General features: G+C 35.0%; 1 protein-coding gene across 4 annotated transcripts in view; it reads right to left on the reverse strand.

Moving 5' to 3' along the window:
• Positions 1–14,202, reverse strand: part of TTC37 (tetratricopeptide repeat domain 37) — a 79,039-nt gene that overhangs the window by 26,142 nt on the left and 38,695 nt on the right. For all 4 annotated transcript variants that reach the window (XM_036020554.1, XM_036020555.1, XM_028509993.2 and 1 more), the window contains 9 exons: positions 13,181–13,249; positions 11,278–11,352; positions 10,496–10,637; positions 8,313–8,406; positions 6,461–6,538; positions 4,615–4,739; positions 3,683–3,806; positions 1,237–1,458; positions 153–225 (listed from right to left, as the gene is read on the reverse strand). In XM_036020554.1, the coding sequence (XP_035876447.1) occupies positions 153–225; positions 1,237–1,458; positions 3,683–3,806; positions 4,615–4,739; positions 6,461–6,538; positions 8,313–8,406; positions 10,496–10,637; positions 11,278–11,352; positions 13,181–13,249 (1,002 nt within the window). The remainder of the gene's footprint in view (positions 1–152; positions 226–1,236; positions 1,459–3,682; positions 3,807–4,614; positions 4,740–6,460; positions 6,539–8,312; positions 8,407–10,495; positions 10,638–11,277; positions 11,353–13,180; positions 13,250–14,202) is intronic.

A 14,202-nucleotide genomic window follows, 5' to 3' on the forward strand; every position in this document is an offset into this window, starting at 1 on the left:
AAAAAATGGAAAATTTGGTTAAATAGCAGAACTCCCTTGCTAAAAAATTAATTAATTTTTTTAGAATGATAATGCTACCACTTTAAAATTATACTATTTACCACATCACAACTTACTTAATTTTTTTTGCCATGATTTAAAACATTACTCACCTTTGCATTTTGTTGAGCATGCTGAGCAACCACTCGGGACAACAGAGACCAAAGAGCCGGATCAGCAGGGTTACTGCAGAGATCATCAAAGGTAGAGAGAGAGCTGAGACATGGGAGTTACTTTATCCATAAAAAGTGCAAGCAACCAACATTTTATTTAGTACTTAAGTTTAAAATCCTTTAGACATCTAAAACAAGTCCATATAATGTCCATTTGTGGTTGAAAGTGTCTTAATTTTTAGAAAACACATTTTATACCTCTTATATACACCAACAGTTCTTATAAAAATAAGAAAAAAAATCAGCAGCATGATGATTACAAAACCATGAGATCTAATTCAGAAAGGTTAAGTAAATGCAGTATGTTGTACGCAAAGAAAACACAAAGAGGTGAGAATTGTGAAAGGAAAGCAAGCCACTGACATAACACTTTGCTGCTGAAAATGAACAAGCATGGCTGCTAGTGATAACAGTTTTCTACTTTCCGAATTTTGAATACATTAATGAATGCTTATGTGGCCAGAATATTCCTAAGACCACCAGAATGGACAGTATCAGATAACAAACTGACTACATCACAAACTGGAGAATTCATAAGGGCTTCCATACTAAAACAAAGTTTGGAAGGGCAAAATTTCTGTTCTCTCTCTGTCTTTTTCAAAGATTTTATTTGTTTTTAGAGAGAAGGGGGAAGGGATGGAGAAAGACAGGGAAAGAAACATCAATGTGTAAGAGAAACATCAATTGGTTGCCTCTCACAGGCCCCAAATGGGGCCCAGGCCTGCAACCCAGGAATGTGTCCTGACTGGGAATTAAGCTGGCAACCTTTGGCTTTGCAGGCTGACATTCAACCAACTGAGCCATGCAGGGATGTTCTCTATTTCTATTAACTGAATTTTTTAAGGAAAATCTTCATAGGTAAAATAATATGTATAGTCAGCTGATTCTACAGTTTCATAAAGCCACATTTTGGTTTCCAAATGTATATGCTTACCACCTCATTTTATATTCTTAGTAAGTTACAAATGTTAAAGACCACCACATCAAGTATAATTAGACCCCAAGTTCACAAGCCCAAATTTACCTGTGAACAGCTTTAGATGCTTGTCTCTGCACTGCCACACTGCGGCCCTGCAGTGCATAAATTGCTGAAGTAAGAAGGCACCTCTGATAATCATTGTCTTTCTGTTTGATGTGCTTCAGCAACTCGTTAAGTGCTGCTTTTGACAGTGTAGCATCCCGCATCGCCAACCCTAGAGCACACAGGGCTTGAAGGCTCTCTGTGTTTGGCTCCTTTAAGATAGAGCTGTAAATATATTTTTAATTGGCAATTAGCATGAACACAGTACTCTATAACTATTAAAACCTATTTAACATTTAGTAGAAAAAGCAATTTACTCAAAAGACCCACCAAATTAAACCCAGCTTTAAGTAAATATAAGAACAAATTGCTTGGCTTCTTGGGACAGCAATTTCCCTGAATATGTGAAGCCTTTAAAAGCATCAGTGGCCTTTCACAGAGCAGCAATAACCAAATTTCTTTTCTGGTCTTTACATCTAAGTTTTACAAAACAAACTTAGTATTTTGAACAGTAATTATGAATGTTATACCATAAAAAAAACAGAGGAACTTCCAGATACTTTTTAAACAGTTTATGAAAATAGTAATTTTTAAAACATTACAAAATATTATCCACCTACCACTATATCTTTTTACTGTTTTTGGGGGAGGGGGAAACAAAATGCTTAGAATTTAATTTTGACAAAGAGGTATAAAATCATGAATTTTCATAGGCAGCTCTGGAGTTATCCACTTACCCAGAGCATACATAGTAACTTTTTACAATAAGGGTTAAGAGATGTAAAAGTTCAAATATGGAAGAATGTCAATTTCTATCAATACCAGTAACTGCACTGTATATTGGCAAAACTAGAAAAACACATAGTAAAATATAAATTACAATACTGATGGTAAAAGAAGAAATTCTCATTTGCAGCTTCATTCAAAAGGAAAAAAAAACCCTATCTACTCTAATACCAATATACAAAAATCTAAATTAATACTGGAATAACTAAATCCCATTGAGCTACATGTGCTGAACACTCAGTAACTGCATGTTGTCTTGTACCATGCTCCAGTGGCTTTACATGCAGTCATTCAATATGATACGTTCTGTGAAGTTGGTGACCGGACATTTTCCCCTTATATATTGAATGTAAGTTCATTCTCCTTAAATAAGCACCTAGGACACTGCTTAGTTCCCAACATATGCATGTCAAGCAAGATTGATAAAGAATTGGAAAATGAATTTTTCATAGAAAGGATTTTTCATAGTTACATGCCAAGGGGCAGGGAGGGAACAGTTGGTAAGTATTAAGTTTGAAAGATGATATGCAGAGAATCAAAAACAAAGAAATATAAATCAGATAAAATACCTAGTCCTGGATGTAACAACATAAAACAAGAAAGTAAAAGTTTTTCCCTTCTTATAAGAGAATAGGAAAAGGAAAAGATTATATTCTATTATTTTTCTCCACTTTTACCAATGTCCAAAATGATTTTGGTAACTGTACTTGAACAACAATTAAAATTTTAAAAAATGTAAAAAAAAATGATTTTGGTTACTGTTTTAACCTAACACTCATCTCATTGTTTCTAATACATTAGAAATGTATTAGATTCTAATACAAGATTCTAAGATTCTTGCCCCCAAGTCACTTGCAAATTTGGGTTCTCTGAACATGGTATGTAAGGGAGGGTGGTAATCTGGAGATGCCCAGAGGTAATTTTTGGTTTTCACAACGACTGAGGAGTGTTGTTAGCATCTAGCAGGTGGGGGACAGAGATGTAATTTTCCTGCAATGGGGGGACAACTCTGTACCATGAGGATTCGTGCCACTGAAAATGCCAAGAAAGGACTTACTGAGAGCCACTGTCCAATAGCATATATTGTTTACTGTTTTTGAAGAAATTAAGATCAACATTCTAAAAAAAATTCCAGAAGTCAAAAAATACCATGTAAAAATAACCACATATATCAAGGCTATTATTTTTAACTTATGCCAAAAATATAGAAATAGTTACAAATTATATTGGTAGCATTTTTTTATTGTATTGGTAGCATTTGTTTTTTAAAAAAGACTCAATTTTAAATGAACTTTATCATGTTAACCTGAAAAGGAAAGAGGAAAAAATCTTTCAGGACACAAAAGGCCAGAAAACAAGCAGTTACAACTGCCTTCATTAAAATTTTAAGATCCTACTAGATTAGGTGATCCATTACTCTTTTCAAAAATAAATAAAACAGAGGTGCAGGATGATTCTGAAGGACTGGAAGGATCCAGGACTAAGAATTAAGCCATAATTTTTAGTTCTACCCATGACTATCAGTTCAGAACTTGGGGGGTCCAATCCCTTTTGTTCATCAAAAAGTTCTTAAAAATTAGGGTCTTCATTTTACATTGATCCAAATTTGAACCCAATCTTTAAACAACTGGTCATATTAAGCAATGATATCAACTATACATACCATTTAAACAGCAGTGTCTTGGCTACATCCATTTTTCCTTGTTTATACTCCGTTATTGCCAGAGCTGTCAAGATATGGGCTTTGTCTTGTTCTGATTCAACAATAGACAATGCTCTCTCATAGGCTGTTACATAGGGATAGAAACAAAGAGAAAACAATATAAAAGCAACCCTAACTGATAAACTATGAGATTTTTCCTTTCCTAATTCTATTTTTCAAAAAAGATCTAACTAAAATATTATCTTATTGTTCCCCTGATTTCAGGAATAAAATTTTATAATCTAATTTCATTTAGCTGTTCCAAGGTGATTCTAGGGATATCATTAGGATTATTATGCAACGTTTCCTAATTTCTAACTTCAGCGTCTGGAGGGAGGGAGGTCTCAGCCACTATCTGCAGAACAAGTGGAGGCTGGCAGTCACCGAGAGAGCACCAAAACCCCCGTGTGCAGACCGACAACTCGACCAAACAACAGATCCTCTCAGTGAGCTGCACACACAGAGGCTGGGCCCATGTATGTGCACATGTACTCAATTAGCACTTTTGCAGAAAACAAAATATACTATTACTAACAAAAGTTGAGGTCTTCATTCATCAAAAATTTACATTTAAGCACTGTGAATTAGTAAAGGCCTGCTTTCAAACGCTAACTCCTATGTCAACCATAAGTGATCTTGGGCTCAGTTTCCTCGTCTAAATAATGAAAATAAAATTTACCTCATGACACTGCTATAAGAACTATTCATCATAATGCCCTACTAAATGGCAAAACAGATAAAAAGTGACTAGTATTGTTCCTGACTCCTAGTCAGATTGCAACCCCTACCCCATCTCAATACTGTATCTTTCTTTATGTAAGGTCTTCATGATCAAACTTCTCTCAGCCCTGGAAAAGTAAGATGTGGCCTTCGGCTTCAAAAAACATACACACCTTTGCTGCTATCTTTATACAGACCCTTCATAAATAAAGCCAATGCAAAACCGATGATGTCTTCTAGCTCTTCCAGGGGTGTTGACTTAAAAGCCTGGATAGCTTTATCATATTCACCAATGGCACTAAGAAACAAAACATAACTTAGTTTTAATATGAAAAATAATTTTGGCTTACATCTTCAAAATATAGAACATTATTATACCATGTTTCTTTTAATAACTTCATCTATCAGAGTTAAAGCTGCAGAAGAGACTTAAAATAGAAGGCATATCATTTATTTCTCATAGGATGTATGAGGGTGATTTTGCTTCACATTTTGCTTCTTTTAAATAATGTGAAAATGGCCAGTTTTGCTAAATTGAAACACGTTTTTTAAACAAACTTGAATTAAAATCCCAATTATAAAAGAATTTCAAGTTGACTTTTATATAAAATTCTAAATATTTAAGCTTAATACATTAGTTAAATATTACTCCTATAAGTAAGGTTCTAGTATCTCTGATGAGCTTAACGAGTCATGAACACGTCGGCATCAAACCCAGCCTTCGTGTGCACCAGGGGTGTCAAACTCATTGTCATCGGGGGCCACATCAGCCTCACGGTTGCCTTCAAAGGGCCGAATGTAATTTTAGGACTGTGTAAATGTAACTACTCCTTAACTAGGGGCAAGGAGCTCTACATTCGGATTTTGAAGGCAACCGCAAGGCTGATGTGGACCCCAATGAAAATGAGTTTGACACCTCTGGTGTACACTGTTTATCTGAACACCCATTTTTTTTTAGAGGGCACATAGATACATTAAAATTCCACAGACAAAACTATACATTACCTTTCCTGTATTTATTAGGAACGAAAGTAAAAACTGTTATATGTGGTATTATATATAATACTTTATAATATCAAAAAATAACTTGTTTTGTTTATTTAAAAATGAAGAGAAACTGTATAAGCTCAGCTGCCATCCTGGGATAGTTATACTGTATCTTTCATATTCTTATTCAGTATCCATCACTATAGTCAGAAACCTTTTCTATTTTTAATGTTATTAGAAATATTTTCATAAAATCTTTTTAATCCTGTGGGTATGGATGGGAACTAAAAATACAAGCAATCTTTGCTTCTAAAATTCACTTTATAAAGGTGAAAATTTAAAAATCAGTAAAATCATGTTTTGACAGATATTTTGATGGAAGGAAGAAGGCTACCTTAGATTGTTTATGAATAAATGCATTCAATTTGGAAGAAGCTCTCAATCTGAGAAGTGCTTCCTTACCTTGAGCCAAAGACCTTCCTCCCATAACACCTGTTCTCTGGTCCTAGTTCTCTCCTCTAAAACAGCTAGATTCATTTTTAATTAAAAAAAAAAACAAACCTTTTTTGAAGCCAGAAATCTTTGAGAATCTGAAGGAAGCTATGTGACTCCCTCTCTACCCCCAAAATGTACACACATAGAAATTTTTATGTGCTATTTCAAAATAATTCAGAATGTTTCTGAATTCCTAATGTCCACTCCCTAAAAAACCATACAGGAAATCAGAATAAATATAATTCTTCCAATTAACTAGGCTTCTACTATTAGAGATAGAACTGCCTCTCTTCCAAATGTTCTCTTATACAGTCCACAACCATGGCACTAAACCTGCTCCTTATAAAGCCCGTTGGAGTTAGGTGTTGTTACAGATACAGGAAACTGTTAGCACAGCCTGAGACTGTGGGAATCATGTATCCTGCAGGAATGTCACCAGCTCACTACTCCAGAAACTGGTCACCACCTCAATAGTCCCACAGCCTTCACCAGAAAAATCTAGTACAGTCACAGAATTAATGGGAAAAATATGCTTACCATAACAATCTGCCATAATTTCTAATTGTATCGTTATAGGTAACTGGGTCTTCTGCGTTCTGTAACAACAAAATTGCCCTTAAAAAAAAAAGACAAGGTATTTTAAATTATCTTTATGCGGTAGCATTATTGTACCATTTTCCATTAATTTAATGTACAGATTTTGTTTTCATTTAATTCTACTAACTCTTATATGCTAGTTATAACACTTGTTCATATTTTTATTAAAATGGCACCACAAAAGAATACTTAAGATTTTAGAATGTGAAAATTACTTTAGTAAAGTGAACCTCCTGAGTGAAATTATTTATCATACTTGAGATTTATTTGCTCATTTACGAGGGAGAGGGATAACAGGGAATGAAGGGGAAGGGTCTAGTCAAGGAACGTGTATCAGGGACCCATGGGCAAGGACAATAGGGTGGGGATTGAGTGTGGGAGTCGGGGGTGGGTGGGGCAGGCAGGGGAGAGCAATAGGGGGAAAACTTGGAACTGTAATAGAACAACAATAAAATTAAAAATGAAGAAAATAAAATTTAAAAATTTAAAAAAGAAAGGGTGATGTGTATCCAAGTGACCATGGAGCTGCCATTTTAGGCTGAAGGTAAAACTAGTGTCATATTCACTATATGTGCAGTTATAATATGTATCCCCCAAAAGTGAGCACCCTAAAGCTGTCTAGTTTTCTGTCTAAAAATCCCGCCTACTGTTGTATTCTATCATATTCATATAGTTTGTTTACTGGTAAGTTTACTGTGAGGATGAAATAAATAGAATTGTGGTTTCTTATAAACCTCTCTCCACATACACCTGAAAAAATAAGAACTTCATTATGCAGCCTCCAGTACCATCTAGTGATTATGCCTTTGAACTACAGAGATCCATTAAAAAGGGACAAAGTATTTAGGACACCTTGATTACTCATTTTTTTATTTAACAAGGCCTCTTCTAAAAATTGATTTATTTAGACTGAGGGCAAGGATGTACCCCAGAAGTTATCTGGTCCTCACAAGATCAACAGTCATTTTCTTATTCATGAATCAATTAGTTTGCAGAGAACAAACCTTCAGGTTGACTCCCTGTCCTACCATTTTCCTGACTGGTCATTCCACTTGAGCACACACACTGGCCTTGTGCGTCTGACATGCTGACGCCACTCCTGAACCTGAGCCCGTGCTCTTGCTGGTCCCTCTGCCTGGAAGGCTCTTGTGCTGACCACAGAATGGCTGGTGGCTTCACTTGGTTCAGGCCAGGACACACTGCCTCCTTAGTAAACCGACCTCAAATGCACTGCCTGCTCTGTAGTTTCAGGTCCTTTATTTTGATTTTCTTTCTTTGCAATCATTCCCATCACAGATGTCTATTAGCTTATCGTGCGCCTGCCCCAACCAGAACATGAGTTCCAGGAGAAAAGGGTCTGTGTCTGTTTCAACCCTCTACTAAACTGCCAGTGCCGGGACACTGCTGGACACACAGCAGTTTGACAAGTATTTTTTCAGTGGATACATAATAGAGTAGACTGAAATGATTCAAACAAATATATAATGTCCTGAATTACATTCTTTTCTGAATTTCTTCTCTGAATAAATACATTATTAATATTTCATAAAGCTAGACAAAGGGGAGGAGTTGTTTGTTTTTTGTTTTTATTCCTTCTCTCGGGTTAAGCAATAAAAACCAAAATGTAGATGAAAATTTGGACTGCCTATTTTCACCTTCTAAGATGTAATAATAATAGATTATGGAAGACCAGGGGGGAAATCAGAACATTTACTCAGCACCTTATTCATGAGAATGAGACTAAATTCAAAAAGGACAACGAGAATCACATCTCCAGTACATGCAGAGTTACCTGTGGTAGGCCTCTGCTGCTTCCTTTTTCAGTTGAAGATGCTCATTTAAATAACCCAACATTGTGAAAGCTGGAGCATAATTCTGAATTCTTTCTGGAAATCCAAAAATATCTTTTCTTTACATGTACATAATGTTTGTGTTTATAAAATATTAGTTTCATTTTCAACTAATTCAATATTTTAAATACCAGATTATCTCCTGAGATCACTGACAGAGTTAAGAATAGCAGTCTGATTACCTTGACTATAAAATTCCAGTAATCATTTTATAATTCTTCTAAATTACTGAATAGTATTTATAGTTATTATCTACTCAATGTTTTAAAGTTAAAACATTTTTATCCCTAATGGTATAATAACTTGAAAATGTACCTCATACCTCATGTTAAAACTCTTGACTGAATTCATAGAGAAAATTTAGTTTTTTGGCTAATCACTTAAACCTGTGATTAATTTTAGCAACAATTTTTCTTGATGGTTGTGTTCCAATTTCTATGTGATTTTTTAAAAGAAGATTAACTCAGTATTATACACTAGAAAGAGAGTATGATTTTGGTATTGCCAATACAGTACTTTGAAATTTTAATGTCAAAAAACATCAAACATCCAATGATGTATAAAACAGAAACACATCTGATCTGATTAAAGTTGTGCTGGGAAGCAAGCATTCAAATCTCTTAAATAGTTTAACAAAAGAGAGTATGATCATATGTTAGGCAATGGTTAGATTCTGACATCAAAGCATAAGGTGAAAATCATACGAAGTTATTCCTGAAAAATCCTCAAGTTACCACACAAGGAGAGGGTCACCAAGACTCAGTCAAACCGAGTGAGGAGATCCGGACCTTCCACCCACAGGCGCCCGGAGGCAGTCAGCAGGACAGATGATGAGACTGTGCTCTCTCTGCATTCTCCCTCGTCTCTCTTTGAATTTACTTATTTATTTTTGGCTAAGCACATGTAGTTGAATTTATTAAATGAGTATGTTATCATTATGACTCCATTACAAAGTTAAAAATGTAACTAAATGAGCTGTCAGGAAATGATTTGTTCATTGTTCTAAGTATCTGAACTTTGCAGAAAGTTAAAGATTTACCTCTTTATATAAATCCTTTCTAAATGTTACTCATTCTGTAAGGAAACCTATCAATAAAATTTCTGATCACACGCTTTCTCAGAGGCTCCAGGTACTCACTAGTCATTGGTTTTGGCACACTGCTAACATATCGGTGCTCCACAGGGGTGGTCTGTAAACTAAGCGCAATCCACTTGAGTGCCCCAGGCTCAATGCAGGGACAGTATTATAATCCTCTCAATATCTATGGTGAGGCATTTTTTCTTCTGCTTTTCACAGTTTATCTGATTCCTTTTTTACTCAACTGCCAATACTCCTGCTTAAACACCTTCCTTCTTTTATTATAATTTTGTCAAAAGATAAAAAATTGCTAGTAAAACAAACATTTTTTGAGCATATATGGTATGTCAGGCACTCTGCACTCTTTGTATAAATCATCTTATTTAAACCCTAAGCAATCAATATTTTCATTAGTTTGTTATAGGCAGGAAAACTAAAATTCAATTTGGTAGTATGCCTAAGGTATTATCATTGCTACTAAATGATGGAGCAGAGAGTCAAACTCAATAGTAGTTGTATCAAGGAAAGGAAATTATTATAATAGATGGTTAATAAAACGTCAGCATTCTGTCCTTTTCCTAAGCCTAAATATATTTTTCCAGCATCTTAAAGAAAAATCAGGTATTAAAGTGGGAGGTTAAAGACATTGGATTTGGAACTTAAAATATATTATCTTTGAGATTTAATTCTCAAATCTCTACAACCTAAGTATCATTACCTCTACTTTCCAAAGTTAACAGAGGCCAAGGGAAGCTAAATACTGGGCCTACGGCTATAGAAACAGCAAATGGCAGAGCCAGAGCAGCAGCAGCTCAGGCCGTTCAGGCTCCGAATGCTTTCCACTACAACACAGAAGTCACCTTTATTTTGAATCATTAGCTAATATTTCATCACTCTTCAAAAGTCCTTACTAAAATAAAGTTTAAAAAGTAGACTGGCCACTGGGGAGAGAAAAGCCAATATTTAATTTGAAATTAATTTTTAAAATTCATTAAATTATTTCAACAGTTATTAAAACACCTTGCCATTATATAACAGATGCCTTACCTACGTATTTACTCAAAACAACTTGTGCTGCTGGGACAGCATTCATCTGAAGGATGTTGTACCGGTACAGCTCGGTTTCTCTGTTGCTTTTGTCTTGCAATGTTGTACAGACCCAGTATGCATAACCTATTGCTCCTTCAGTCTTGAAAAAAGCCAAAGTTAAAAAACAGACATTGGGTAATAAATATGTGAATAAAAATTAAGTAATGAAACACTACACTTCAATACAGAAAATATGACATCTTAGTCTTCTTTAAGTCAACTGTTTGGTGCCTTTACAGGGTCACTATGATAAAACACAGCTAGGACCATATTCAAATCACTTGCTTCAACTCTAAGTAAGAGAATCAAATGGGATAAGTTAAGTGCAGAAAACAGAGCCCCACCTGATGGGTCAGTCTGCTTCTTCTCAGCACCATTCCCATAGGTCAAAGTAATAATTACTAATCAAAAGATTTCTAAAACACTTTCATAAATCAGCAAGAAATGTCAACCAAGTCTAGTCTGTATCTTATGTATGTGTTTTCTAGAGTCTTGGTTGACATTCACACTACTACCGCATCTCCTAAATCCCAATGTCATGTCTTCATCAGATCTTGAAAGATAATAGATGAAGATGAGAACTTCTTTAATTAAAGACAGTTTCTCTGCTCTCAAGAAAGAATAAAGAGTAGAGACAAATGCTGTTGTTAAAATCTGATACCACTAAGTATCCATTTTCTCAAAAAGGTTTAATGCTTTACTCATTAATGAATCCTTGAGAAGAATGTTCAAACTCTTACATGCATGCTGAGTTCTGTAGTGTGCCTGAAAAGATCCATGGTGTCATAACTTCCAACTGTCTCTGCAATTAGAGCCTAAAAGAAAAAAAAGAGTTTCTTCTTATGTTTAAGAGGAGTAATCATCATCATCATTATCATCATCATCATCAGTGAAACTGGGAAAACAAAGGTTTATGAGCTGTGCTTACATCGGTAGATGAGTAGAAAAGCAGAGTTAACTTCAACTTCAGTCCTGGCCACCACAGTCACACCGCTCAGAGGACAAGAACTTACTAAATTGGCCCTTAAGCTGACAAATGCTTTCAAACTTCCATCTTCAACCTTTTCCCTCCCCTCTCACCCTTGATTATTCATACTGGTATTTGTCTGGAACAGGATTCTTATCACAGGATCACCTGAGATTCACCTGGGTAGCTTTTTTAAAAGGAGGTCCTCACTCCTAGTTTCCACATATACGGGTAAAGTCACAATATGTTTATTTTTTAAAACTGCTTCAGAATTTTAAATATTACACCTATGCTGCTATTGATTTTACAGACTATGTAATAAATTAAAATTACTTTCAACCTCATCTATCTTTCAGAAGAAACCAGGGCTTTTTAGTTATCATATATTATTAATATATAATTAAGAAATTAGTAAGTTTCACTTCTATTGTTACCATTTAAATTAAACCTACCAGTTATTTCCTGAAATAAACTATTTTTAAGAACTAAAATATTTGAAAAATAAAAAAACATGTATTTTTTCTGATAGCATCTAAGATGCGGACCTAAGCAGTGCTACTCAGGTGAACTCTGTGGACCAGAAGCAGCACCATCCCTCAGGACAGTTAGAAATGCAAATTCTTGAGCCCCTGAGTTCAGTACCTTACACAGAGCTTAGCTTGGGAGTAATGACATTGCTCCCAAATGCTACCACAGTTAATGGAAATAGGAAGTTTGCCTTAATTCTGTTTGTTTCACCAATTAACCATAATTAGACCAAAAAGTCAAAAGTACAATAAAGAATATCAAAACCTAGACTTATGACTTTCTGATATGGGTCATGCTTCTACTATTCTCCCAACCAAAATACATCAACCACTTAGTAGTTCAGTACAATTTTCTAACTACACAGAACTTAGAGGTTACTCTTTCTAATCCCATTCTTTTTCAGGTGAAAACACTGAAATCCAGCAGTTTTATTAAGGTTAAAGACTCAGTGATAGACTCAAGATTATTAACCAAGTTAACCTGATTCTTTTTTTTTAAGATTTTATTTATTTATTTTTAGAGAGGGAAGGGAGGGAGAGAGAGAGAGAAACATCAATGTGCGGTTGCTGGGGGCCGTGGCCTGCAACCCAGGCATGTGCCCTGACTGGGAATCGAACAAGTATCCTGATTCTTATTTGGCAATACAACAATCTAAATTTAGGAGGATGGGTGGTAGGGGGCAGATTCATATAAACAAGTACCAAACCAAATTATGAAAATTTTGAGAAAATATAATCAAAATGATCTTTATAAGGGTTGGGGGGGGGAGGTGTAAATGAGTATTAAGAGAGCTCTTGGTTTATTTTTAAATATAATAATGTCAGACTGATGAGGTTCAAAGCCCCTCCAAATCAAAGTTTAATCATTGCAAGCTGTATGACCTTGGGTACAATACTTAGGATCTCTGAGCTTCAATTTCCACATCTATAAAAAGTTTAACAACTACCACCAACTCAAAGCACTGATGAAAGATGAACTTCAGTATACAAAGGGCCTAGCACAGTGACTGGCAAAAGTAAGCCCTCAAATGTTACCTGTGATCATAATTATCATTGTTATTTATATTAATAGGATATTTATGACACTTTATATTAATAAGTTATTTATATCAACAGAATTATTAATAACTAAAATGTTATATATCTTACTTGTCCAATCCAGCACATTAAATAAGATGGATCAAGGGATTGAGCCATTTTGAAAGCTTCATGAGCTTGCTAGGAAAGAAAAGCAAAAAATAATACATTAAGTCATTTTATAAATTTAATATTAAATTGTTTATGTTAAAATTATAAAATAAGAGAATAAGAAAAGCCAGACTTCTCAACATAAACACATATGAACCTAAAACTGTTTAAGCAGAATAAGCAATGTTTAAAACAGTGTCCACCAGAACACTCCTGTTTACAGCACATTTCTCTACAGGTTAGGGGTTCTGGACCCACCCAGCAAAAGGGCAATAATCTTCTTTAAGTGTGGCAGGGAATAGTCTTCTTTTTCTTCTAAAAAATTAAGCTAATGCACAACTGTGTCATGCTATCATATAATAAACCATATTCATGGTTTATTAACTAAGACCTTGATTTGTATAAATTATTTTTAAAACTTTAAATATTTAATTTTAGAGAGAGGAAAAGGGAAAGAGAGAGAGGGGGAGAAAAACATAGATGTGAGAGAGAAACATTAATCAGCTGCTTTTCATATACATCCTGACCAGGAACTAAACCAGCAACCTAAGTATGTGCCATAACTGGGGATTGAACTGGTGACCTTTCACTTTGATGACCAACCAACTAAGCCACGCTGGTCAGGGCATTTTGTATAAATTTTTAAAAAACATTTTCACATATTTTACATAAACAAAAGCAAAGACAGAAATCACATGATCATATCTATAGATGCAGAAAAAGCATTTGATAAGGTACAGCACCCGTTTATGATAAAAGCACTCAGCAAAGTGGGAATAGAGGGAGCATTCCTCAATATAATAAAGGCCACATACGAGAGACCTACAGCCAACATCATACTCAATGGGCAAAAACTAAAATCTTTTCCACTAAGATCAGGAACAAGACAAGGTTGTCCACTTTCACCACTTCTATTCAATATAGTACTGGAAGTTTTAGCCTCAGTGATCAGATAAGAAAAGGAAATAAAAGGCATCCAAATC

This window comes from Phyllostomus discolor, chromosome 3 (assembly GCF_004126475.2).
Source record: "Phyllostomus discolor isolate MPI-MPIP mPhyDis1 chromosome 3, mPhyDis1.pri.v3, whole genome shotgun sequence".
In the NCBI taxonomy this organism is placed as follows: domain Eukaryota; kingdom Metazoa; phylum Chordata; class Mammalia; order Chiroptera; family Phyllostomidae; genus Phyllostomus; species Phyllostomus discolor.